Source organism: Cyprinodon tularosa, unplaced genomic scaffold (genome assembly GCF_016077235.1).
Source record: "Cyprinodon tularosa strain WSP-4 unplaced genomic scaffold, ASM1607723v1 ctg411, whole genome shotgun sequence".
Taxonomy (NCBI): Eukaryota; Metazoa; Chordata; class Actinopteri; order Cyprinodontiformes; family Cyprinodontidae; genus Cyprinodon; species Cyprinodon tularosa.
In genome coordinates this window covers 151,322-175,903 of record NW_024039132.1, presented here as the reverse complement: position 1 = coordinate 175,903, position 24,582 = coordinate 151,322, and the positions used below count along the sequence as shown (strand labels likewise).

The 24,582-nt window shown below is 39.7% G+C and overlaps 1 protein-coding gene across 1 annotated transcript in view; it reads right to left on the bottom strand.

Annotated features, from left to right (window-relative positions):
• Positions 1–4,365: 4,365 nt before the first annotated feature.
• Positions 4,366–24,582, bottom strand: part of LOC119792166 (phosphatidylinositol-3-phosphatase SAC1-B-like) — a 28,033-nt gene continuing 7,816 nt past the window's right edge. Inside the window, exons 6-20 of the mRNA XM_038298665.1 lie at positions 23,125–23,184; positions 22,117–22,150; positions 21,403–21,504; positions 20,913–20,998; positions 19,089–19,175; positions 18,924–18,992; positions 17,902–17,981; positions 17,716–17,814; positions 17,491–17,629; positions 12,530–12,599; positions 11,333–11,405; positions 10,162–10,255; positions 9,459–9,551; positions 9,321–9,378; positions 4,366–6,850 (exon numbers count right to left, since the gene is read on the bottom strand). Of these exons, the coding sequence (XP_038154593.1) occupies positions 6,714–6,850; positions 9,321–9,378; positions 9,459–9,551; positions 10,162–10,255; positions 11,333–11,405; positions 12,530–12,599; positions 17,491–17,629; positions 17,716–17,814; positions 17,902–17,981; positions 18,924–18,992; positions 19,089–19,175; positions 20,913–20,998; positions 21,403–21,504; positions 22,117–22,150; positions 23,125–23,184 (1,281 nt within the window). The 3' untranslated portion in view covers positions 4,366–6,713. The remainder of the gene's footprint in view (positions 6,851–9,320; positions 9,379–9,458; positions 9,552–10,161; positions 10,256–11,332; positions 11,406–12,529; positions 12,600–17,490; positions 17,630–17,715; positions 17,815–17,901; positions 17,982–18,923; positions 18,993–19,088; positions 19,176–20,912; positions 20,999–21,402; positions 21,505–22,116; positions 22,151–23,124; positions 23,185–24,582) is intronic.

Here is a 24,582-nt window from a genome sequence, read left to right as displayed (position 1 = left end):
ATGTCTTGTTTGTTAGGTCAGTTTGTGCTTGTGTTCTTTATGTTGGTACATGAATTAAAATCTGTTTTGCAGACCTCTGTTTTTTGGGCTCAGTTTATCATTTTTTTTCACTTTTTTTGGAATAAATTAAGACCTTTTTTTAAAAAAAAAAATTCAATGGTTTTCTGGCTGTTCAAATCCCTCAGTGACACCGAACATTGAGGAGAAAGTACCTGCAGGACAAGTTGTTCCATAATCTGGAGTGAATGATTAGCAGCGATGTTGTTCAACTGGCAAAGCTCCTAAAAGATCAGGGCAGGGAGAATAGGCTACCACTCATATCCAGTTCGGATAGGATGAGCTCAGAGGTCCGCTTTAAGAAGCAGCTTTAACAAACAGACTTAAATCCACAACTCTGAATTGATCTAGCCTAAAGCTGGGAACTGAGTTTTTGGTTTCATAAAAGCTGCTGTGATTTAGTTTAATCAACTCTAAGTATGTCCACTTAGAGTTGAACACGTGCATATCAAGTACCGTATGTTAAACCATTATCTGTGGAGCCAAGATTTGACGAGTCAGCATGGCAGCAGGAAGTGCTTATTTCCCCCCATTGGAACTACAGTGTTTGATACAGAAATGGAAAAGAAAAATATGGAGAATGTGTTTAAAAGAACGAGCAACAGCGCTACAGCTGCAAAGGAGAGGTAGATGGTAAAGGATAAGATTGCTGATCAAGTTTATGCGTACCGTAGGTTTATATGAAGCATGTTTCGGCAGGCAATTTTTACATTTATTAAAAGCATGCTTCTCTGTGTAGCTCGATTTGTAGATCACTAAAATGGTCAAAATCACATGCCTAATCGGAACTGTAATAATAGATTTTCTAGATTACAGTTTTGCAGAAGTAACTGGATTTCAGAAAGCCAAAGAAAAAAAATTATACTAGTAAGAATTCAGTTTTATATACCTAGAAATGTTTACACATTTTAAGTGGCCGTTTTGAAATTCATAAGCTTGACTGAATATACGTATATTTATATCTGAAATACATTTCTTCACAATCAAATTAATTAAAAGTAAGACCAGTAATCATTTCTACACATCTAGAAGGTGCATATAGTTTTGTTTAAAAGCTTTATTTTTACAAAAAAAAAAAAAATTGGGTATCAAGCATACCTATTCAGATAAACTAATAAAAATTTAAATATCCTGCCATGGACTGTTCTAATCATGATAACTCTTCAGTGGAAAAATAGTTTTCTGTTTGAATTGTAGAATTATAGTTTATCAATGTATCCTATTTAGGTGAAATCACCTGGCAGCAGGTGAAGATAAAGAATAAAAACGTTCTAACAGGTAGGACCTGTTCATCATCTCATAGGGTTCCTCCTCATCTTCATCCTGTCTTCTAATAAACAATAATTAAGGGGTTGTGTGACTGTGCAGTCCTTGTTTATAATGCTGTTATTACACATCAATGCGCTCTCACTGATATTAACAACTTATAAAACAACTTATTAGATGGCATGGGATTAATTTCCACTGTTATTCTGATGATACCCAGCTATATCTGTCTATAAATCCAGATGAAGCTAACCCATTACATAGATTACAGGCATGTCTTGAAGACATAAAAACCTGGATGACTCTTAACTTTCTGCTTCTGAATGCAGACAAAACAGAAGTTATAGTCTTTGGACCAGAGTCTCTGAAAAAGAAACTGATTAGCCAGTCACTTCATTTGGATGGGATTAAACTGATTTCAGATAATAAAGTAAAAACTCTTGGTGTTATTTTTGATCAGGACCTGTCATTTAAATCCCATATCAAAGCGGTTTCTAGAATTTCCTTCTTTCATCTGAGGAATATTGCAAAAATGAGAAATCTCCTGTCCAGGGCTGATGCTGAGAAACTAGTCCATGCATTTGTTACTTCAAGGCTGGACTATTGTAATTCTTTACTATCAGGAAGTCCACAAACTGTAGTTAAAAGCCTTCAGCTGATCCAAAATGCTGCAGCCAGAGTTCTGATAAACATTAAAAAGAGAGATCATATCTCTCCTATCCTGGCTTCTCTTCATTGGCTTCCTGTTAAATCCAGAATAGAATTTAAATTCCTCCTTCTCACATATAAAGCCTTAAATGGCCAAGCTCCATCTGATATCAGAGATCTGATTGTTCCTTATGTTCCTAACAGAGCACTTCGCTCTCAATCTGCAGGTTTACTAGTGGTTCCTAGATTTTCTAAAAGTAGAATGGGAGGCAGATCTTTTAGTTATCAGGCTCCTCTCCTCTGGAACCAACTACCAGTTTTAGTCCATGAGGCAGACACCCTGTCTACTTTTAAGGCTAGGCTTAAAACTTTCCTTTTTGATAAAGCTTCTAGTTAGAGTGGCTCAGGTTATCCTGAGCTATCTCTATAGTTATGCTGCTATAGGCTTAGACTGCTGGAGGACATAGGGACCCCCATTTCATCATTCTGCTTCATTATATCTCTATTCTCCCACTCTGCAGAATCTGTTAGTTCAATCTCTAACATTCTGCTCTCTCTGCTTTTTCTCATAGTAGCTTCATCTGGTCTGTTCCTGTTTGGCTGTGACTGAAATATCAGCTGTGCTGCTGCCATCAACACCTTTGTTTATAGATGCTGGAGATCGGCCTGTTTTCCAGTGTGGTCCTGTTTCTCTGACTGTGACTGGCTGGATGTGCTCTCTTCGTCCTCTGGCATGGAAGCTGCCTTGGAGCTCGTCTGCCTGGCTGTGTGTTTCCTGGACGAGGCCGCCTTTTACAGCTGCTTTTTGTGTCTCTGCTTCTGTCTCCTTGAACCCCAGTCGGCCTCAGCAGATGGCCGCTCACACTGAGCCTGGTTCTGCTGGAGGTTTCTTCCTGTTCAAAGGGAGTTTTTCCTCTCCACTGTCGCTACAAGCATGCTTAGTGTGAGGGATTGCTGAAGAGTCAATGAGTCAATGCAATTAATTTGTTTTCCTTAGACAGAAAACTTAGAATAAATTTAACTGGATGATCTGGTGAACTGTAAAGTGCCTTGAGATTACATGTGTAGTGAATTGGCGCTATATAAATAAACTGAATTGAAATTGGATTTAATTTATATACCTGATAAATAAGTCTGTATAATGCTGCTAATGAGGACAGATGAGCTCTAGAGGCCCGAGATGGATTGTGAGGTGAAATGGTAGCACTCAACAAGATAACTTTCTGATTATAAAGGACATTTATAAATGGTCTGAGAATCCCCTGCCTTATATTTAATTCTCTGTTCATTCTTTAATCAGACGGACCATAGTTTTATTTCTAACACCTAATGTGTCTAACAGAGCTAACAACTGATTTTTCCCACAAAACTACGACAGAAATCTGCTGATTAAATCAGGAAATTAAACGTGACTCGCAGGGGGAGAATGTTACTACAGCATCAGAAACATAACTCAGAGTTTCCCTGATTTTTGGTTTAGAAAACTTTGCTGCTTATTGAACCAGAGCTCAAACGGAGTGTTTGGTATCGGCCTCCCAGAGGCAGAGCCAGTCCAATGGTCCAACCAATACTTGGAGGCACTTTCACTTTTTAACAACTTCCTGTTTTTGAATCTAAAATGGTCAAAGAAGCTGTTAAAATTTAAGGTGACTTATGAACACTAAAGAGACCTAGAATAAAAGAACATGACCGTTTTCTGAACAAAGTTCTGGAAATAAAATAGTCAATTTGTTTATTTTATGCTGGACAATTGTTTTAAACATCTTAAGCAGGATTTTTTTTTTTTTTTTTTATAAAAGAAAAAAAATCTTTATTTAGGCTAGAGTAGCCCTGTTTAACAGTTTGAAGATTATTTTAAGTTGAAATAAATGTGATGAAATGGAGCTTCTATTCCTTTCATTTATGGTTTCCTCACTGCTCGCACTATAGATAACCCACCTCCAAAGCAAATAAATACTGTTTATTGTTGTCAAGTTTTTTATATATATACATTTATGAACACATTTAAATCAAATGTAGTTAACGGAAATACAAAATGAATAAATAAAGCCAGATTAGTTCTGCTTAGACTTGCTATTATCTCACTCCAAACCCTCCCTCTGTAAATCTTCAACCTGTTGTTGTTCAAGGAGTTCATGAAAGAAAGCAGCTACTGACATCCAGTGCACCGTTTGGAAAAAAAATCTGCACTATCCTTATAAAAAGCAAGCACTTATAAATTCACTACCACCTGTAGACGTTTAACAGGTTAATATAGGAGAAAGATTTATTGAGGAACTAAATCATCTGTTGTCCCACATGAACCAATGGAAACAGAGTTTGTTGCAGCTACTTTAGAAGGGGGCAGGAATCCATGCTGGTTTGCAGCGCGACTCATTTCATGATTTTGAGTTGTTTTTTGGCTCAGTCACCTTCAGCACAGCCCAGAAAACCTGAAATTAATCTGTGAGATTATCCGTTTGTGACTGGAAACATTCACACGTGCTTTAGAGGAAAATAGAGACAGAGTTCAGCATGAGCTGTGGAGGCTGAATGGGCCCCAGAAACCACAGGGACACGGTGCTCCAGCTGAGACACGCAAACAAACAGCATTTTTTCTTCCTTTGGTCCAACAGTCTGAAGTAGTAACAGACCATGGCAGAATGGACACCACCCCATAAACAATGAGCTGCTCTGTTTTGAGGACAATAAACTGTCAACATTGCAACAAAAAATGTAAAGCAAGTCATTTGTTCCTAAAAGAAGTGCATTTTTCTTAAATTGAGCAGTTATGTGAGACACTTTGCCAATGGAATTAGGGCTGAACGATTTTGGAAAATAATCTAATTGCAATTTTTTTTCTTTATATTGCGATTTAATGCATTTTCCCCCCCAGTTTAATTGATCATGTCTTTTTTAAACATATACAAACAACAAATTAATTTGTTTCATCGCTGTGCAGATTAGGTGCTAAAAGACACGCTGTGTCCTAATTAATGATCGCGTTCTGCCTAAGATATATTTCAACCAAAATTGCAATTTAATTTTAACTTTTCTCTACATAACCACAAGCAACAAAAATGGACTCTAAATAAAGAAAATTGTAAACAAGGACTATTTAAATCAAGAACTTTTAATGTTTTTATTAATCAGAATATTATTCAAGAGAACAGCTTTTAACTGATTTGGACATCAGTCCTTGTTGAACATGAAGTCCAAAGTGCAACCAACAAACCAGTCTATGTATTAAACTGATTAACTGGTACTTAGTGCTATGTATGAATATATAAACTCTAAAACAATAAAATTAGATTATCTCACTGCTGCAACTGTCTTCCCTTCCATGTGGAGGCAAATTCACTTTAAACATTTTACTGACACCTAAAGAACGCGTCTGATTCACTAATTGTTACATAGCCAAAAATTGCAAATCCGCGATTTGAAAATTGCATTTTTTAAAATCGCGATTATATTGAAAATGCGATTAATTGTTCAGCCCTAAATGGAATAATACAATTTACATTTAAAACAATAAAAAAACAACTGCATTCTCTCATTTCAAGTGCAGTTATCTCATTTTAGGGGTATAAATGCTGATTCCATTGGCAGATGTAATTATTTCCTACTCAAATTAAGGGTAAATGCACTTATTTCAAGAAATCTTTTGCTAATTTTTTTGCAGCACAATGCTCTTGGATCCCTAAATTCCCAAAGTCGCCATGTCTCCCAGCCATCGGGCAAAGCACACCTTCATAATTCCCCAATAGGATTAAAGTCTTTATTTTTTCAGAATGAAAATAAATTTTGCATCTCCTTGAAAAGAGGAACATTTTATATTCAAACACAGCATGAAAAACAACCACTCTGCAGAAATGATCAGCATTCAGTTCTAAACTTTAATCTCTTAGACTGACTGGTTTCTTTAGATGTCTGACTTTACATTACATTAGCCATTACATACTTCCAGCTTTAAGATGAGATGAATCTGAAAGTTTTGGTTGAGCTTTTACAGCAATTTTTTGATGCTTTCACATTATATGTGACATTTAATAAACCAAGATCTCCATCTTGTTCCCCTGACATGGGAAAGAAATATGGAATTAAACCAACAACCTTCTGATTGCCAGATGGCTGCTTTACCCACTGAACTATAGTTGCCTTCCGAGTGCTGTTCTACTAAAATATAATTCCAAAAAAGTTTTAAAAAACGATCCACTGGACTTTGTTTCCAAGTTTGAAGACGTTTCTCTTCTCATCCAGGAACCTTTTTCAATTCAAAATGTCAGAAACAGTGTTGAGTTCAAGGCTTTTTCTGAGAATCTTCAAAAGATAATGTTCCAGACTTTCAACCAGGTTGAACAATATTGAAACTATTGGACAAATGCAAGTATAAAACATGAGCAGTATGAACATACATGTAGAGGAGTCTGATCATCAGATATTAATGATCCATAAAGAGGAAAAAAAGGTCCTTTACACAAAGGATCATTCTTCTTAACTGAAGACAGTCAACAAGTTGTGGTTTTATTCTAAAACCTGTGAACAGAGTCCTGTCCACCATAACGAGTGCCGTGTGGATAGCAGCAGGCCTCAGCGCTGCCGCTCCCGGTTCTCTGCCGTTTGAACCTGGGTTGGTTCTGGTCCATCGCCCTCCTTTGCTGCTACGCTGGCTAATAAAGGCTCCAGGCCTGCTGATGCCGATGGGGGAGGAGGGACGACGTGTTCGCTTCGCCAGGGCCGAGCTGCTTTCCACACGCACACATTCAGTCCAGCTTCTCTTTCTGGACCAGCTTGGGAGCGTCTACAAAGTCCCGGCCGTTAAACAAGATGAGGCCTCCCGTCAGAACGCTGGCTGTTCCCCAGAACAAAACATAAGCCAAGGTCTCAGTCCACGTGTCGCCTGCAAAACACAGCAAACCCATCAGTCCTGCCCCTGCTCAACAATCAGTATTTCTACATTTACATTTTAGGGTCTGACAATGTCCTCTTCAAGAACATCTCTGTAATGCTGCGTCCCGCCAGAAGCTTTTTATGCGTCAAAAACGCCTAAACATCGAAATTTGGATGCTGGGTCAAGTGTCTTTGACGCTTTGAGGTTCTGGTTGTTTATCTGCTCTGTAGCTGCAAGCTAGAGAGCAGCTTGGTTTTATTTCAATTATGAGCTGGAAAAATTGTTTTTAATTGAGAAAGTCCATCTCCAACCATCCTCTGTTCATCAGGATTATGATCCCAATAAAATATGCAGTTGTTGTTCGGAGCTCCAGTCCTCCAGCATACCGCGTGTTCTGTCAGATCGGCATACCCATAGTCCACAAGACGTCAGATTTGCGTTTATCCCTTTAGTTTTGTACAAAAACAGACTTTATCCCTGTATCCCTTTAGTCAAGTACAAAAAAAACTATTTAAAAAATGCACGCCCACTGAGGTAGTTTAAAGTTTATTTTTCATACTAAATAAAACGGATAAACTAAAGAGATAAACAGGTATTAATTATGGGTATGCTGGTCTGACAGAACACTGGGAGGCAGCACTGGAAATCCCCGCTGAGAGCTCTCTGCTGTGGCCAGCCTGTGGGGGATTTCCCAGCTGCAAGTGAATAGAAAGTTTTTAAACTTTGAGGTAAAAAAAAAAACGCAAGGGCCAGAATATGAAATTTAATTTTTTTTTTTGTCGGCAGGTTTTAACATTTCTAGTTAATTTGGGTATTTATACGTTTTTTTGCCCATTGTTCACAAAAATGTTTTTTAGTGCAGCAATAAGGATCAGAGCTGGCTCTCTATTCCTTCTACATAATCTATTATTCCAAAGTTTGTTTTTTTAAACCTTCGGAGTTTAACCTCCTTGATATTTATTTTTCATATGCAGAAGCAATAACACCTTGCAGGCAGTGTCCATCTCCTCCAAAAAACTCCAGGATCAGCTTTCTGACTGGTTGAATCTCCGGCGTCCAGCAACAAAAACTCAATTTTGGGAACTCCAGCGTTGAACACTCGGATGCGCCGCTCCCAGTGCTCAGACTGGAACTCTAGACTTTGAATTTAAATCTGACACTTTGATGCTGGATGTGAACACAGCATAAGACTGTCTTGTTTGGTTTAAATGAACTTGTTCTTTCAGATATTTAAACAAACACTAAAGAGTCTCTAACTCAAGCTCCTATCAAACCTCGATGATTTAGACCAGCGTATGCCTGACCTATGAAAAATCTGGCAAAAACGCTGACATACGCTGGATAAGTTTGGGTACGGTTTGTGTAAGTAATGAGCACAATGGAACACGCTGGAACACGTCTGGAAATTTTAAGTAATGTTCAAAATTTCCCGACGTGTGCCAGCATATGCCATACATGGACCAAAAGTTCCAGGAGTGCCAGTCGTGGCGTCTAGCTTATCCTAAACCTCTGAGTAAGTTGTGCATAACTTATCCAGAACTTCTCTCCAATGCATATCAAGGTATCTGATGTGTTCCAGACGAGCGCTGAACGTGTTTCTACCTTCCAGCTACTGTATAATGCCGTATTGGCAGCGTTTTGGTATAAAGGGGGTTCACAGGAGGAAACCGTCAGTTCTCCTCCAGACTTCATCCCCATCATAGGGGAGCCAGAAGGTGAGGGTGATGGATCCTCCCTGCGTTCACGCCCACCACCAACATACTTCCTAGCAGACATGATGCTGAATCTGCTGCCACTGCAAACATTCTTTTTATTTATTCTTTTTATTTGGGCATTAATATCGCGATTAAAGACATCTTTTTATGCAGACCGGGCGCCTCTGGGTGCATCCCTGCTCCGCTGCACCTGAGGGGAGCAGCTTTAACTCATGCAGCGTAATGACCATAAAAATGATGTTTGTGCATCATTTCATGGGCATTACGCTGCTGTACATTATGCATAAGTTAGGCTGTCATTGGAAATAAGTTCTGGACTCATTATGAATAAAGTTCAGCTCCCTAGTGACAGACCCCTCAGTGGGTGCTCGCCTGGGCTCTGCTCACACCCCACCTACCCTCCACAACAATTGATGCTTTCCTGCCTTAGTCTATGGTGGCCATGAAAAAACACTGAAATAATGCACAGTTATTTCCATTGAGTCTACGTACGTATGGAGTAGAGGGAAACTGTCTGCATGCTTTCTGGAACAAATATCATCTGAGACAGGAAACCCTGACAGATAATTAAAACAACTGCTGAACTGAGCAGCTAAAAAAGAAAGGAGAGTAATGATCCATCAGGACACTTCAGGCTTCATCAACCCCTCAGGTCTCCCAGCTAAAGCTAATTCTGAGAGGTGGTCTGGTCGTTACCCAACCCGATGATGCAGCTTCATCATAATAATAATAACTTTAGTTTCTGCTTCACAGACGCGTCTTACCAGCCATCAGCAGACAGATGATGCACATAGAAAAAGCTACAACCATGACGATGGGCAGCTAGAAAAACAGAAACAGAGAAGAGTCACAATTAAAACGGCTTCAAATATCTTGCTGCATTATTCTAGATTATTTCTTACAGTTAAAAACTTCCAGTCTTTGCGGTCCTGCAGTGGGGTGGTCCAGTCCGCTTCATCCACAGCGTAGTTCCCCAGGAACAGATCTATGGAGTCCTGCACACAGACACAGACCTGGATGCAGCTGAATAGTGTTGGTCTGTCATGAAAATGTTCACAGAATCACTTTCATCACAGTCAGAACCTTCTGAGAGTGGGCCGGTGTTCTGTCAGATGAGCATACCCCATCAGACCAGCATACCTATAGTCAATACGCATGCACAAGACCTCAGATTAGCGTTTATCCCATTAGTTTTGTACAAAAAATAGACTTTAAACTACCTCAATGGGTGTGTATCCCATTAGTCATGAAGAAAAAAAAAACTATTTAAGGTCAGATCACCATATGCTTAAAAAACACCAAAAAGTAAGTCATTAAATAGCTTTTTATGTACATGACTAAAGGGATAAATGCCTGTTGAAGTTTCATTTTCCTACAAAAACTGAAGAGATAAATCGGTATTGACTGTAGGTATGCTCATCCGACAGAACTCCAGCCTGGAGAGGAACTTCCCCATTTCGTGACTCACAACTGATCCGTTACTCCAGAGGAGTGACTGACCAGGTAGTTCTGGCAGGAAACAGAGCTGCTTCACTCACTCTATGCCTTCATGAGGATTTAGTAACTGAACATGAATCCCCCAAACAAAGAACCGTCTGAACTCACCTGCCTGAAGCCATCTGAGAAGTTGTTCTTGTAATATCTGATTGCAGAGTTCCAGCCATCCATCATGGCACCCAGAACAGTTCTCTTTCCCGTCCTGAAAAACAGAATGTTGGTTAAAAACCCACAGAACATTATTAAAGCAACAACTGGACATTACATACCAAAGTAAAACATGAAAATAAATCCTAATAAGTTGTCTTTGGATATTGCCCTCAATCATCATATAAGCTGTACACATATGGCCGTCTCTCAGTGTTTACATTAAGCCGGACCAGTTTCCTTATATTTCACTTCCTAAACTTGCATCTCAGAGTCCTTGGCTCTACCTTAGCTGGAATGTTATACCTCATCCAAAAAACTTAAGTTATCTCTAAAGTTCTGCTCTCTCTGCTTTTTCTCATAGTAGCTTCATCTGGTCTGTTCCTGTTTGGCTGTGACTCCATCCTGGAGAGAAACATCAGCTGTGCTGCTGCCATCAACACCTTTGTTTAAAGATGTAGGAGATCGGCCTGTTTTTCAGTGTAGTCCTGTTTCTCTGACCGTGACTAACTGGATGATCTCTCTTCATCCTCTGACATGGGAGCTGGCTCTGAGCTCGTCTGCCTGGCTGTGTGTTTCCTGGACGGGGCCGCCTTTTACAGCTGCTTTTTGTATCTCTGCTTCTGTCTCCTTGAGCCGCAGTGGGCCTCAGCAGATGGCCGCTCACACTGAGCCTGGTTCTGCTGGAGGTTTCTTCCTGTTCAAAGGGAGTTTTTCCTCTCCACCGTCGCTACAAGCATGCGTAGTATGAGGCTTTGCCTTTGAGTCAATACAATGAAATGGTTTTCCTAAAACAGAAAACTTTTAATCAATGTGACTGGATGATCTGGTGAACTGGAAAGTGCCTTGAGATGGCGTGTTGTGAATTGGCGCCATAGAAATAAAGTGAATTGAAAACCACCTCAGTCTACAGAGGAGCAATGGAGGCATCCCAGACTAGTGTGACAGAAATCAATGGATTCTTTCTAAAGCCATCAGCCAAAACTTGTTAGGCTGACACCCCACCGTCAGCTCATTCAGACAGAACAACTGACATATTTAAGAGGACATATAAAAAGGAACAAAAAGCTGCATCTGAAAACAACGGAGAAAGGAACAGACAGAGGAGGAGCTCTACTAAGAGAATACTGACCTGGTGAAGTCTGTTTTTAAGGCACCAGTTCCAGCGTACTGCTTGGCACAAGCATCAGCATTGTCTGCCCAGGCTGCAGACGAGTTCAGAGACAAAGCAAATACATTATATGCGTCAGTAAACCAAAAAGCATTGGACAGATCAGATTAAAGAGACATTAGGTACATTTTTATTAAAAATATCTAAAGCAGCTTTTCTATTTGACCCTTTATGACTAAAACATAGTGAGATGAGCAGACTGACGCCTGAGTAGTTCAGCGCCGATGCATATATCAGCCTGTAGCCCATTTCCCTGAATGCATTTGCTTCTGCTCCGTTTCTGCACATGTGACATCAAGCACGTCCATGTTGAATGGGTCCAACCAGGCAAACAATCCAAGCCTTATATTCAAGATGGCTTTTGTGGATACCCGGTGGATTGTTTTTTTAAGCTTTCTTTGGAATACTGATTTGACGTCTATGTGTTTCTTTGAATAGTTAATTGTTTATATTGATAATATCAAGCTATCAACTATTTTGGCAGATGTGCCATCTCTACAGCCCTCTTTCCCTGCATGTGCACAGCTATAAACAAGGCATAACATAAAACGGGATGCTAGTAAACTTAAAAATGTAATTAATTGTCTTCACAAAACTTCAGGCTCTCATTGAAGTTAAATATTAAGTCCAGAAAAGCTACAGAAACTGTGACATCAGAGTCCCATGGAGGGGAAATAAACATGGTAAGGCTTCTGTTCAGCGGCTCCAGATCAGGAATCTGAAATTCTGAGCTCCATGAAACTACAGCTAAACATCATATCTTTGCTTTTTCCATCTTGGGATCAATTTGTCCAAAGTTACCGTCTCACTGGAATAATCCTAACAGTTGGAAAAGGTCACTGCTCACAACCTTTGCAAGCAAGATCATGGGACTCAAAGGGAGGCGGAGACATTAGGATAAATTCCCATACTCAATGAAATGTCCAGTTTTCTGTTGGACCTGCGTGAAGGCAACATGGAAGGTTTAATATGTGCCATGTAAGAGGCTGAGGACAGCATGGCGCCAGACACCCAGGGCCCCACAGATACCCTGACCACTGCATTCCTCAGATGCTTGAAACTGTGCCAGCAACACAGAAGTCTGACTGTCTATTATTATGAGATGTTATTGTCCTAATAATGCATGATGGAAAATGGAGGATATATTGAAAACTTCACCATTCTTGTAGATCTTCTCAAAATCTGCCTGGTCTTCAATTTTCTGGTCCTTATGGAGAAGTCCCATTCTCTGTCAGAAGAAAGAAGTTTCTTCAGAAGTCTGACATGTTGGGTTTAAATGCTGATTGTGTTTCATAATATAAAGCATCCAGGATAAAACTTTCTATAGAGGAAACCAGATTAAAACATGTTTTCTGTTGTTCTTGTTTACAATAAATTCCTGCTCTCATAAAGTGTCCACATTATCACCTATTCTACCACACCCCTTCAGGCTGGTGCTCTGTCAGATGAACATACCCAGTCAAACCAGCATACCCATAGTCAAAACCTGTTTATCCATTTAGTTTTGAAAAAAAAAATGTACTACCTCAACAGCCTTTAATCATGTACAAAAAAGCAATTTAATTATTTACCTTTTGGTGTTTTTTGAAGCATATGGTCATCTGACCTTAGTATTTTTATTTTTTTTTTGTACATGACTAAAGAGATATGCGCCGGTTGAGGTAGTTTGAAGTCATAGGGAAGTGGCTGTTCCAACCTTTGCATTTCCAAATTGTCCCGAGTGGTGTCCGACTTTACACAAGTGAATAAAGTGAATGTGATTGGTCGTTTATTAAGGGGGCGGGATTGTTGTGGCAGAAGGTTTACAAGCATGTTTGGCTGGTTTGTCTGAATCATCTTGCTAACCAGTTAGCAACTAAAGGCTGATTTATACTTTGAAACTAGGTGGTCTGCGTAGGTGTCGCAGTGAACAAAAAGACGTCTACTCCCCCTCCGTAGACACTCTGCTGCACCTCGCCCAAACTGTAGGTGACTGCAGACAGGAGGCCGGCTTGTTTTGTTTTTATGACTGAAATACAACAACTTGTGAAGTTGACCCAGCAAGAAGAGCGAAGTGCGTGATAACGCTGGGACCCTTTTTCCACCTGGATCCCCGCTATTTTAAGCCCTCATATCCCTCCGTTGTCGGACAAACTTGCCCCCATTTCCTCACCGCCTCGGCCGCATCTAAAGCCTCAGGGTATAGAGCAGACCACGCTTCAAAATTTAGCATAAATAATAAATGTCTGCGTCAAGCTCACTGTGACACACTGCTGCAGGGATAATAACTAACCATTTAGTGCTAGTAGGTTCCCAATGGGAAATTCCATAGGGACCAAGTAGCACTAAATTGGTGACTTAGAAACGACACTGTCAAGGAACGCTATGGACAGAGGAAACATGCAAGAGGAGGAGAGTTTAGTGTCGGAGGTCGTGGATGAGTCTCCTCCATCATACATTTTTTTATTTAGAGGAGGAAAGCGGGGATGAAGATGTTGTGGAAGAGGACGCCAGGGCGGCAGAAGCTTGGTTTGATGTAGAAGGCTTCCAGCCGTACATGTTTGAGCCCTTGCCTCGCAACGCTGCCAGTTCTGTTAGCTCTACGCCTGCTGAAGACACAGACGTCCATCCCCGTGAACACTGGGACGCAACTCAATGGGAAAGGAAAGGATTCGGATTTCAACCTTTGCGCATATTAGCTGCGACACATGAATCAAGATGATATGACCGAAAATATTTGATTGATAGATGACCGTTGATATATAACTAACTGGCCTGCAGAAGATAACGAAAGCAAAAGGACAGATTTTAAGACAGGATTTTTTTTAAATATAGAAATTTTTGGGACAATATTGTCTGATAAAGAGAACATTTATATACATGTTTAAGCCAGAATGATTTGACATTTAAGTATAACTTACCTACGACTTTAAAGTCTAAATAAATGCTTTAGGTGTCTGACTTGCAGAGTTATGGCTGCTTAAAAGATGTTGCATACATGTTTGTAGTAAAACCAGAGGTGGGAGATGGATTCACCAAGTCACCTCCATGCCACAGCGCAGCCACTGACCCAGCTGAGTCCAGTCTGTACAACTCAATTCACTGCTGAATTCAATTGAGCTTCAGTGGCTGGACAGAACAAATTCATGGCATGGAGAGGATTCCATGACTGAATCTCAGACTGGCCCCTAAGCTCCTCTAACGCTCCACATCAAGCGCCGTTGTTCTGTCAAATGAGCATACCTCTGCAGACCAGCAAACCCATAGTCAAGAAGATGCACAACACATCAGATTTGCATTTATCCGTTTATTTTTTTGAATGAAAAATGGACTTTAAACTACCTCAATGGGCGTGCATCTCTTTAGTCATATACGAAAAAGATTTTAAAAAAATAAAGATCAGATCGCCGTACGCTTCAAAAACCACAAAAAAATAAGTAATTAAATTGTTGTTAAAATGACTAAAGGGACTAAAGGGCGCTCAGCGTCTTCTGAAAACAGAACAGCTCACCAGTAGGCTAAGTCTGGAATCTTGTTTTATTGTGTTGCTCTTCTCTTGTGAATCATTTATGGAGGATCTCATGGTGTTAATCATCAAGTGGTTCGCTGTTTGGTCCTTGCATGTTTAAGACGTCTCTCTGCAATCATCTGAAGCAGGTGTGCTGCAACAGACTCATCAGTGCTGCAGGTGGCCGTTTTATTTAAGACGGGCAGCAAGGAGGGACCTAAATAAACAGGTCAATGGGCCCTGAGGAAAAGGATTGACAACCACTGATGTAGAGAATTTCAGCATTTATAGAGATTTCAAAATGAAAACATGTAAAAGAAAATTTAAAGAAATAATAAATGTTTATTCTGTTTGATGTTTAGGTGAAAGCTGACTCCTCCAGTTCACAGGTCAGTATTAGGAGCCCTTCTTATGACCAGTGTCATGCATGAAATCGTTCAATGAATAATTTCCTATTTTTAGTGAACGGATCAGTTTTGAAATAATGAACGTGAATAAGAGCGACATTCACTCTGAGAATCATGAGCGACACTAAGCTCATGTTCACATTCAGTTGATAACGACACTTTTCATTGGATAATATCAGGTTTTACAGCACTTATTCCGACCAACAGTCTGACAGAGCAGCATGTCTGCTGCTAGAACCAGTCTGCTCCACTCAGACTCTTCTGATGGTATTTTTGATTCCACTTTAGCAGAGCGCTTGGCAGAATTTTATGAACCAACAAAGGAAGATGCAGACTCGCGTTTCTGCGTAAACTTTGCACCGGGACCATTTTAAAATTAAGCCACACTTAGACTTGATAACTAAACATACGTTTAATATCTGGTTTAGAATAGTGCGTCTGCATAAAATCCAAAAACATACAACAAAACTAAAATGGGTAGCGTATGATGGCAAATTTACACCCGCTAAAAATCGACCAAAATTATAGATACTGGGCAACTAAGGCAGTTACAGCTTGGTGTGTTCTGGAAAACAATGGGAGGCTGGAGAGTTTCCAAACTCTGGCACATAAATATCAATTTGATAAACATGAATTTTTCAGATATCTCCAAATGAGAGACTATTACAAAAAGGAAATACAAACGAGGCCCTCCGTGGAAGAGAGCGAAGTGGTCCAAATTATAATTAAAGCATACAAAGACAGTAATATTAGAATAATAACGGCATTATACAAAGCCCTAATAAACCTTAATAAACATACAACTAACTATGTGAAGGGAAAATGGGAAAGAGAATTTGACTTAGAAATTGAAGATATTGATTGGCTCAACATGTGGAAACTACACCGTACAACTACTGGCTCTCGGACATGGGAGGGAATTTGAATGAGATTTTTTATTACGCCCAAGTCCAAAAGTAAACAAATGCATAAGCATCAAGAATGTTGGAGAGAGAGCGGGGAGATAGATGTCAACCATTCCCATGTTTTTTGGAAGTTTTCAAAACTTTTGGAGTTTTGGGAAATGGTTTGCAGAGGTATTAGGGTATGTAATTCCAATAAAACATGAAATTCTCTATTTGTGCAATTTTGGTGATGATACTATCCATGAAAAGGATAACTATTTGGAAAAAGTGATGTTGATAGTTGCAAAGAAATGTATAACAAGGAAATGGGGGAAGTCAGACGTGCCATCAAAGGACCAATGGATCACAATGATTGAAGACATATTCCTCATGGAAAGACTAACACACAGACTGAGACTACAAGAACCACAGATAAAAAAAAAAAAATGGGAAAAATGGACATTATATAAACAGAAAAACTGAAAGAAGGTGCTACCCAGACATGTTCATATTAGTGTACTTTGTTCCTTTTTATTTGTATGTTCGTTGTATGATCAAAAATAATTTTTTTTTTAAATTAAGTGACGCATGAAGTTAAAGCATCTGAGCTGTCGTTGGAAATATCTGCTACTGAATGAAGAACGGAAGAAATCATTTTGATCCAGATCTTTTCAGCAGGACCTGAATGTTCCTGAATGATCTGTGTAATTTGGCTAAATAAAGGCTTCACTGCACATCCAGCAAACATTGACAGCATCCTATATTTTCTATTTATTTCCATATATTATGATCAGACACTTTAAGTGTGAAACAAACTTGAACTAGTTCATTTCCATCCGTCTGAACTAAATTTTGAGCTTGTGCTTTTTAACTATGAACTGGAACAACATTGTCTATAAACATGAAGTAGTCCTCAGCCTTAAGAGAGGCTGGTGACCTCTGACCTGCAGCTCTTTCTAATTCAAACAATAAATTGAACAATTGTTTGTGTTGATATGAATATTTAACATCAGTCCTTGCTGAACATAAAGTAAATAAACAAGTAATTGGATCAAACTATTAATTTCATTGTTTTTTTCTAATATTGTGATTTTAAAATCTGTAGAAATGAGATCTGATTAAAAAAGAAGAGCAATGGAAAAAATAAGTGTTTAAACTTAGCCCATTGGTGAGTTGTGCTGCTTTCAGAACATACTGAGGGCCCCATGTGGTCCCTGAGGGCCCCTGGGTGAGCCATGATCTAGGCTATTCATGCAGCAGTCTGATGCATTTCTTCAACAACAGGCATAAATTGGTTAAGAGTCATTTCAAATGAAATGATATCACGGATGTTAACGATACCTGCAGCTGAGACTGAAGGGCGCGCCGCGCTAGCAGACACTGGATCACATTGGTACGGTCCAAACAGTCCATGCAGTTGCTCCGGAATACACCCTCCTGGGTTAACTGTACCTTCCCCTCAGCATCCACGAGAAAATACCTGAAACCATAAACCCATCATGAATCAGCTGAACAGCAACCCTGCACCTCCTATATGATCATTCCGAGTGCCTGAATAACACTGACCCAAAGTCCTCCTGTGTTTCAGAAACGACGTCCAGCAAGATTTGAAGGCGGTGCCACCTCATCCGACTACATTCCTTATGAAAGTCAAATGCGATGTACCTGCAGAGCACCATTCGTCAACCAAAACTGCACCAGATCAGGGTCAATGGATGTAGAAGCAACTCTGGAACCGATCGGAAGGCTTACTTGATCATCCCATTACCCGAGCTGGTTACTATCTTGTCAAACGCCAACTCCAAGGGTTTTTCTGAACCTTTCTGGTTGATCTGTGGGAGAATAGCCAGAAGGTGAATGAGAAGTTCAGCTTTCTCATAGTTCAGTTCATCTGAACATTTTATCAGCAGAACCTCCACCTCAACATGTTTCGGTTATGAAATTATCAGGCTCCTCTCCTGTGGAACCACCTACCAGTTGTCTACTTTAAGGCTTCCTTTTTGATAAAGCTTATAGTTAGAGCGGCTCAGGTTATCCTGAGCTATCTCTATAGTTATGCTGCTATAGGCTTAGACTGCTGGAGGACATAGGGACCCCAATTTCATCATTCTATCTCTATTCTCCCACTCTGAGAAAAAGCAGAATGTAGGAGATTGAACTAACAAATACCGCAAAGAAGCTTCATCTACTCTGTTCCTGTTTGGCTGTGACTCCATCCTGGAGAGAAATATCAGCTGTGCTGCTGCCATCAACACCTTTGTTTCTAGATGTTGGGGATTGGCCTGTTTTTTCAGTGTAGTCCTGTTTCTCTGACTCTAACTAACTGGATGTGCTCTCTTCATCCTCTGACATGGGAGCTGGCTCGGAGCTCGTCTGCCTGGCTGTGTGTTTCCTGGACGGGGCCGCCTGTGAAGCTGGTTGACAGTTGCCTTTTGTATCTATGCTTCTATTTCTATGTCTGCTTCTGTCTCCTTGAACCCCAGTCGGCCTCAGCAGATGGCCGCTCACACAGAGCCTGGTTCTGCTGGAGGTTTCTTCCTGTTAAAAGGGAGTTTTTCCTCTCCACTGTCGCTACAAGCATGCTTAGTGTGAGGGATTGCTGAAGAGTCAATGAGTCGATGCAATCAGCTGGTTTTCCTTAGATAGAAAACTTTGAATCAATCTGACTGGATGATCTGGTGAACTGTAGAGTGACCTAAGATGAAGTGTTGTGAATTGTCGCTATAGAAATAAACTGAATTGAAATCATTAAAACCTGTGATAACATAACTCACCAAGTTCAAAATGACTTGTCTTCCATAGAGAATGACTTGAGAATCAAAATGCCTCTGGAATCCATCTAACTGGGATGAACATCAAGGAGGAAACACCATCAGACATTTAATACAACAAAGAAGTACAAAGTGTGGTTTTATGTAAACTGGGAGTGAAATACTGACATGGTTAACCGCCTTGCTGATCTGTGGCTTTGGCTTGTACTTCAGATTAGGCCTTTGAGACCAGTAGAAAGGGATGGAGCCTCTGGTCTGGAAAATAAACACATGGCATGAAGGGCTCACACACATTGGCTCTTCTATCAGAAACATGTAAAGACAGATTAAAGGTAACAGAAGGGTTGTAAAGCCCCGACTTTACAACCCTTCTGTTAACACATGATAGCAGCAGTGCATTACAACGGCATGTATGCCAGTGAACATGGCTAAATGGAAAACACAGCCGATAGCAGCCTGAAGAGACAAAGCAGTTCACAGAATAAACATTTCAGGTCATTAGAGGCAGAAAGTGAGGTCAGAACAGGCGCAGCCATGCAGGTTAGTAAACTTTGAAGCCCCATGTTGAAAATAAGATGCAACATTAGCATCCTGTAAGATGCTAATATGTCTGAACCTTTCAGCGTGTGGAGGAAGCAGCGCTTTGACTACCCGATCCACACCATCCGCTCATTTGCACATGTGTAAGCAGAAGCAGATATTCATCCTCTGGATGAATGTAATTATGGTACTAAAATTACTTAATAATTAAATAATTAAAGAATGCTAAACTACTTAATTATTTTTTTATGACTTTTCTGTGATAATTTGATGCTTTTTACATTTTCTCTGTTAAACTGTCTGACATCAACATCAGACATGCTCAGAGCAAAATATAGTTAAACCACCTTTATCTGCATCTTAGTCGTTTCTTTCTATAGATTACAAACTTTATTCGATAATGTTAGAACAAAAGGAGAACATGAAACTCAAAGAGATTTCTGTGTAAATCCAAAGCCCAAACAGGAGCGTAGGATCCCATTTCCAGCACAGAGCAGTGATAAAACAGAAAGCATTTAAACAGGGTTCCTACAGCATGAGGCAAGTTAAATTCAAGACTTTAATGCCACTTGAAATAAAAATTTAAGACCAAATTCACAAGAAACACAAGAAAAACCTGCTTGCGACAACTTAACCAGAACACATCTCCCAAATGTTCCGGCCACAACAACGTTTTATTGGTTCTGCTATCGGGACGGAACCAATAATCGCGAGCCATTTTTTTTTTTTTATAAAAAAAATACCGGTAATAAATAAATAAATTTTCAATTTTAACGTTTTTTTTAGATTACAAAAGTAAATTGTAATAAAAATAATCCTATTTAGGATGTTTTAAAAATTAAGACCTACGAAAGATTGATTTAAGACATTTTAATACCAGTTAAGGCCTTAGTTTTATTTTGAAGAATTCAATGCTTTTTAAGACTTTTTAAGGACCCGCGGGAACCCCGTTAAATGCATTATTTTCTGAGGAAATACATTATTAACCTTTAATACATTATAGTTTAGTACGTTTACTCATTTTAAGGAGGGAAAAAAATTATTAAGGTCTATATTTAAATATAGGAGGCCTAGTGGTTGGGGCGTTGCGCTTGGATCCCAGAGGTTCTGAGTTTGAGTCCCACTCCCACAGACTGACACTCTGGGTCCCTGAGCAAAGACCCTTAACCCCACACAACTCCCCAGGCGCCACACAACAGCCCACTGCTCCCCAATGGGATGGGTTAAATGGTAAATTTCTCTAATGTGAGATCAATAAACTTTCAATTATAAATTATTATCAATTATTAAATGGTTTTACAGCTTCAAACACAAAGCTGTCCAATGGGTAAGCTGTGCAAACCTGCATGGATGCCTCTTTGATGCGCAGCATGGTGTCTGGTGGATTTTCCCCTTTATTCAGTCTCTATATTAAAGTTGTCCCATTAATGACGTGATGGTAGGTTGACTCACCTGGACGAAGGAAGCCTTGAAACTGTTGTACTGAACTATTTGTTCCGTTTCTACAAAGTTTGCAGCGTGGCCTTCTGAGTCAATACCTGTGTGAAAATAACAAAAAGATGCTGATATAGTGAGATATTACGTAAGCAGGTAGCAGGCAAGGCTTCTCTTTCATGGTAGGAAAGTCATTTACAAATAAATAAGCCAATTTTGCCCAAGCTGTTCTAAATTATCGTGTAGATAACAGTGTGAACAGTAAACTTCATCTGCTAATGTGAACATGTTACCATAAAAACCTTCATCCAGCCAACAGATTAATACAGAGTGCAATGGATAAGAAAAAATAAAAAAAAAATAAAAACACACAGGACGAAGTTTGACATTTTGCATAAATGGGGATAAATTCTCTTCTTTACAGTCCAATATTCATAAAGTCTATCCTATAATTAAAATGATAAACAGAGACGCAGATCTTTGCCCTCTTAGATCCTGCAGAGGTTACCTCTGACGTAGTACCGGACCCCCGCTCTGAAACAGCTTCTTCTGGAGATTATAATCCACTCAAACTTCTTCCCGTTGATGGAGCTGGATTTAATGCTAATGACTGAGCAGTAGATGTGTTAAGGAACCAACTTGTTGATGGAATCAGGAGAACTCAATGCAGGAAACAACATATTTCTACTCAAACATTCTTTACACTTCAGTCAATGCACCGCTGTTACATTTGACCTCCTGATGCTGTAAAGCAACAATATACAGTAAATAAATAACAGCATATTTTCAATAAAAACAAAACCAGAACAAATCATATTTATCTTTTAGCTCTGCAGCTTTTCAGGTATTTTGGAAAACATGTAACTTGTAGTTTAAAAATGTTCCAATTTTCTTAAGGTTTTCAATTTCTACACCGCTTATGTTCAGTAAAGTGTTAAAACAATGTAATTATCTGCTGTAAAAGCCAGATTAAATTGTGGGGTTGCAACAAATATCCAATTATAGTTGCTCAAAATCTGACTTGGGTCCACCTCGTCACCATCTGTGCCAACAGGTTGCTCCGCTTTGCCATCAGTTAACAATCCAGTCTAGAGCAGATAAAGCTTCACCTTTTCCAGGTGGAAAAGCTGGACTCCTTCTCTGATGCAGTCTCTAGTTTAGAATTTCTTGGTTAAACTTCGTACCAGGAGGGTTTTATATGAACAGCCAGAGAAAAGGATACAGCCGTGGAGAACCGGAAACACAAACTTGTGCAGCTGTAAAGCAGGAAGGTGAAACATTACTGCGGCTCTAATTCATCAAGAAAGAACCCAAACCCCCCCCCGCTCCCCCAGAGGACAGTCTAACTGCTCTACTTCTATTTGTGAGGCTGATGAAAGCATTGAGTTTCTGCATAGGGCTGAAACTATTGACTTAATCGATTATTGAAACTAGTTTATTGAACGATTAATGGTGAACTAGAGAATAGAGACTCTAAAACATGCCTTTAGCTGAGAGAGCAATCCATTTAAAGCAGTAATTACATCAAAATTGCCACAAAAAAAATATTATATAAGCATTTTGCATTTAACTTTTTTTTTTAAATTGCTTCGTCTGTCAATCTGCTCTATCCAGAACTCCTCAAGTGGAAAAGTTTTAGTTTCATCAGGTTTAAGTTCATTAAAAAAAAAATCTTCTTTATGGAACCCTTTTCTATTAATGGATAATTAATCGATTTGCAGAATAATTGTTAGTTCAAGCTGTGGTTCTGTCATAAACAGATTTAGATTTTTTTTTTTTACCAGTTTTTTCCTATTATTATCACATTTGCAGTCTATGGTTCACAGGTTCCCTTTGATGGAGGATTCCATTAAAATATGACTAATCTTTGCTTTTTTCAAATATCTTTTCCTTTAAACGTCCAGAACTCTTTCAAAATGCTGGATCTTTCAATTCTACAGGAAAAGACACCACAGAGTAAAATAACAGGAGTTGTGGAAATAACTGGAACTTAGAACCATCTAATTAATGTTTAGAGATTAGATTCTGTTTGCTACCAAAGCCACTTTAGAAAGCAGGAGAGCTTGGAGAGGAAGTTAAAGAGCAGGTGGAGCAGACTACCTCAATGACCTAGAAACTGCTAAGCTGCCAGTGATGACTCAACAGTTCAACTCACACAAACTGTTTTTAAGGGTCCAGAAGTAGTGAATTACAAGACCTACTGGTTATAAACTGCCTGTACGTCTCTTACCTCCGGCTGGGTCATAAAATCTCGTAACAGGTGGCCGTTCCAAACAAAACGCTGATCTGCCTGAAACAGACCAAACACAGGCGGCTATAAAATTAAACTAGTTGTGACAACAAAACAATCATAGTAGTATGAACGTGACATCAATTTATACTGCACGCACGCCCCGACAGCTTTGTTACAGAAGTTCACGATTGTTTCAGTAGAAGCAGCAGTGGTTGTTTCAGTCTCTCGGGGACAGAAATGGATTCTTCTGCAGGCAATAAATGAGCCTACTGAAAAGCGAGGTAATAAAAAACATTACGGGGCTGGGCATACGGCATGTTTCTGTTCACTTCTGTCCCGCTTTAATGGTGGCTGCAGTTACCGCAGCGCCTGTTGTGTCACATTTCCTCATCCTACCTCTAGTTCCTTTAAACCATATGCTATAATAGTAAGAGTGGTTATCCTGAGCTATCATTATAGTTATGCTGCTATAGGCTTAGACTGCTGGAGGACATAGGGACCCTCATTTCATCATTCTATCTCTATTCTCCCACTCTGCAGAATCTGTTAGTTCAATCTCTAACGTTCTGCTCTCTCTTCTTTTTCTCATAGTAGCTTCATCTGGTCTGTTCCTGTTTGGCTGTGACTCCATCCTGGAGAGAAACATCAGCTGTGCTGCTGCCATCAACACCTTTGTTTCTAGATGTTGGAGATCGGCCTGTTGTTCAGTGTAGTCCTGTTTCTCTGACTGTGACTAACTGGATGTGCTCTCTTCATCCTCTGACATGGGAGCTGGCTCGGAGCTCGTCTGCCGGGCTGTGTGTTTCCTGGACGGGGCCGCCTTTACAGTTGCTTTTTGTGTCTCTGCTTCTGTCTCCTTGAACCCCAGTCGGCCTCAGCAGATGGCCGCTCACACTGAGCCTGGTTCTGCTGGAGGTTTCTTCCTGTTCCAAGGGAGTTTTTCCTCTCCACTGTCACTACAAGCATGCTTAGTGTGAGGGGTTGCTGAAAAGTCAATGAGTCGATGCAATCAGTTGGTTTTCCTTAGATAGAAAACTTAGAACCAATCTGACTGTATGATCTAGTGTCTCTGTAAAGTGCCTTGAGATGACATGTGCTGTGAAATGGCGCTATAGAAATCCTCTTCTTAGAGCTCCATAGCAGAAACCAGTTTTCTGCAGAGTTAACCCACCCTGGTATATTTTCTCTGTGACGTGTTTATAACATGTCTGACTTGTTTAAGACACCTCTAAGAACGGTTTTTAATAGGTTCAAAGAATCTGAAGAGAAATATCTTTATAGTATTCCAGTGCAAATTAGCATCAGGCTAACAGCTGCAGTGCTGCATAACTTTTGTGAAGATTTTTCAAAAACGAACATAATGTTAAGTTGTGTTTGATTTATTTTAAATCATAATAAAAAAAAGCAACTTGAGTGGAAGAGGTTTACATCAGTGTGTGTTAAGAAGGGCATGCA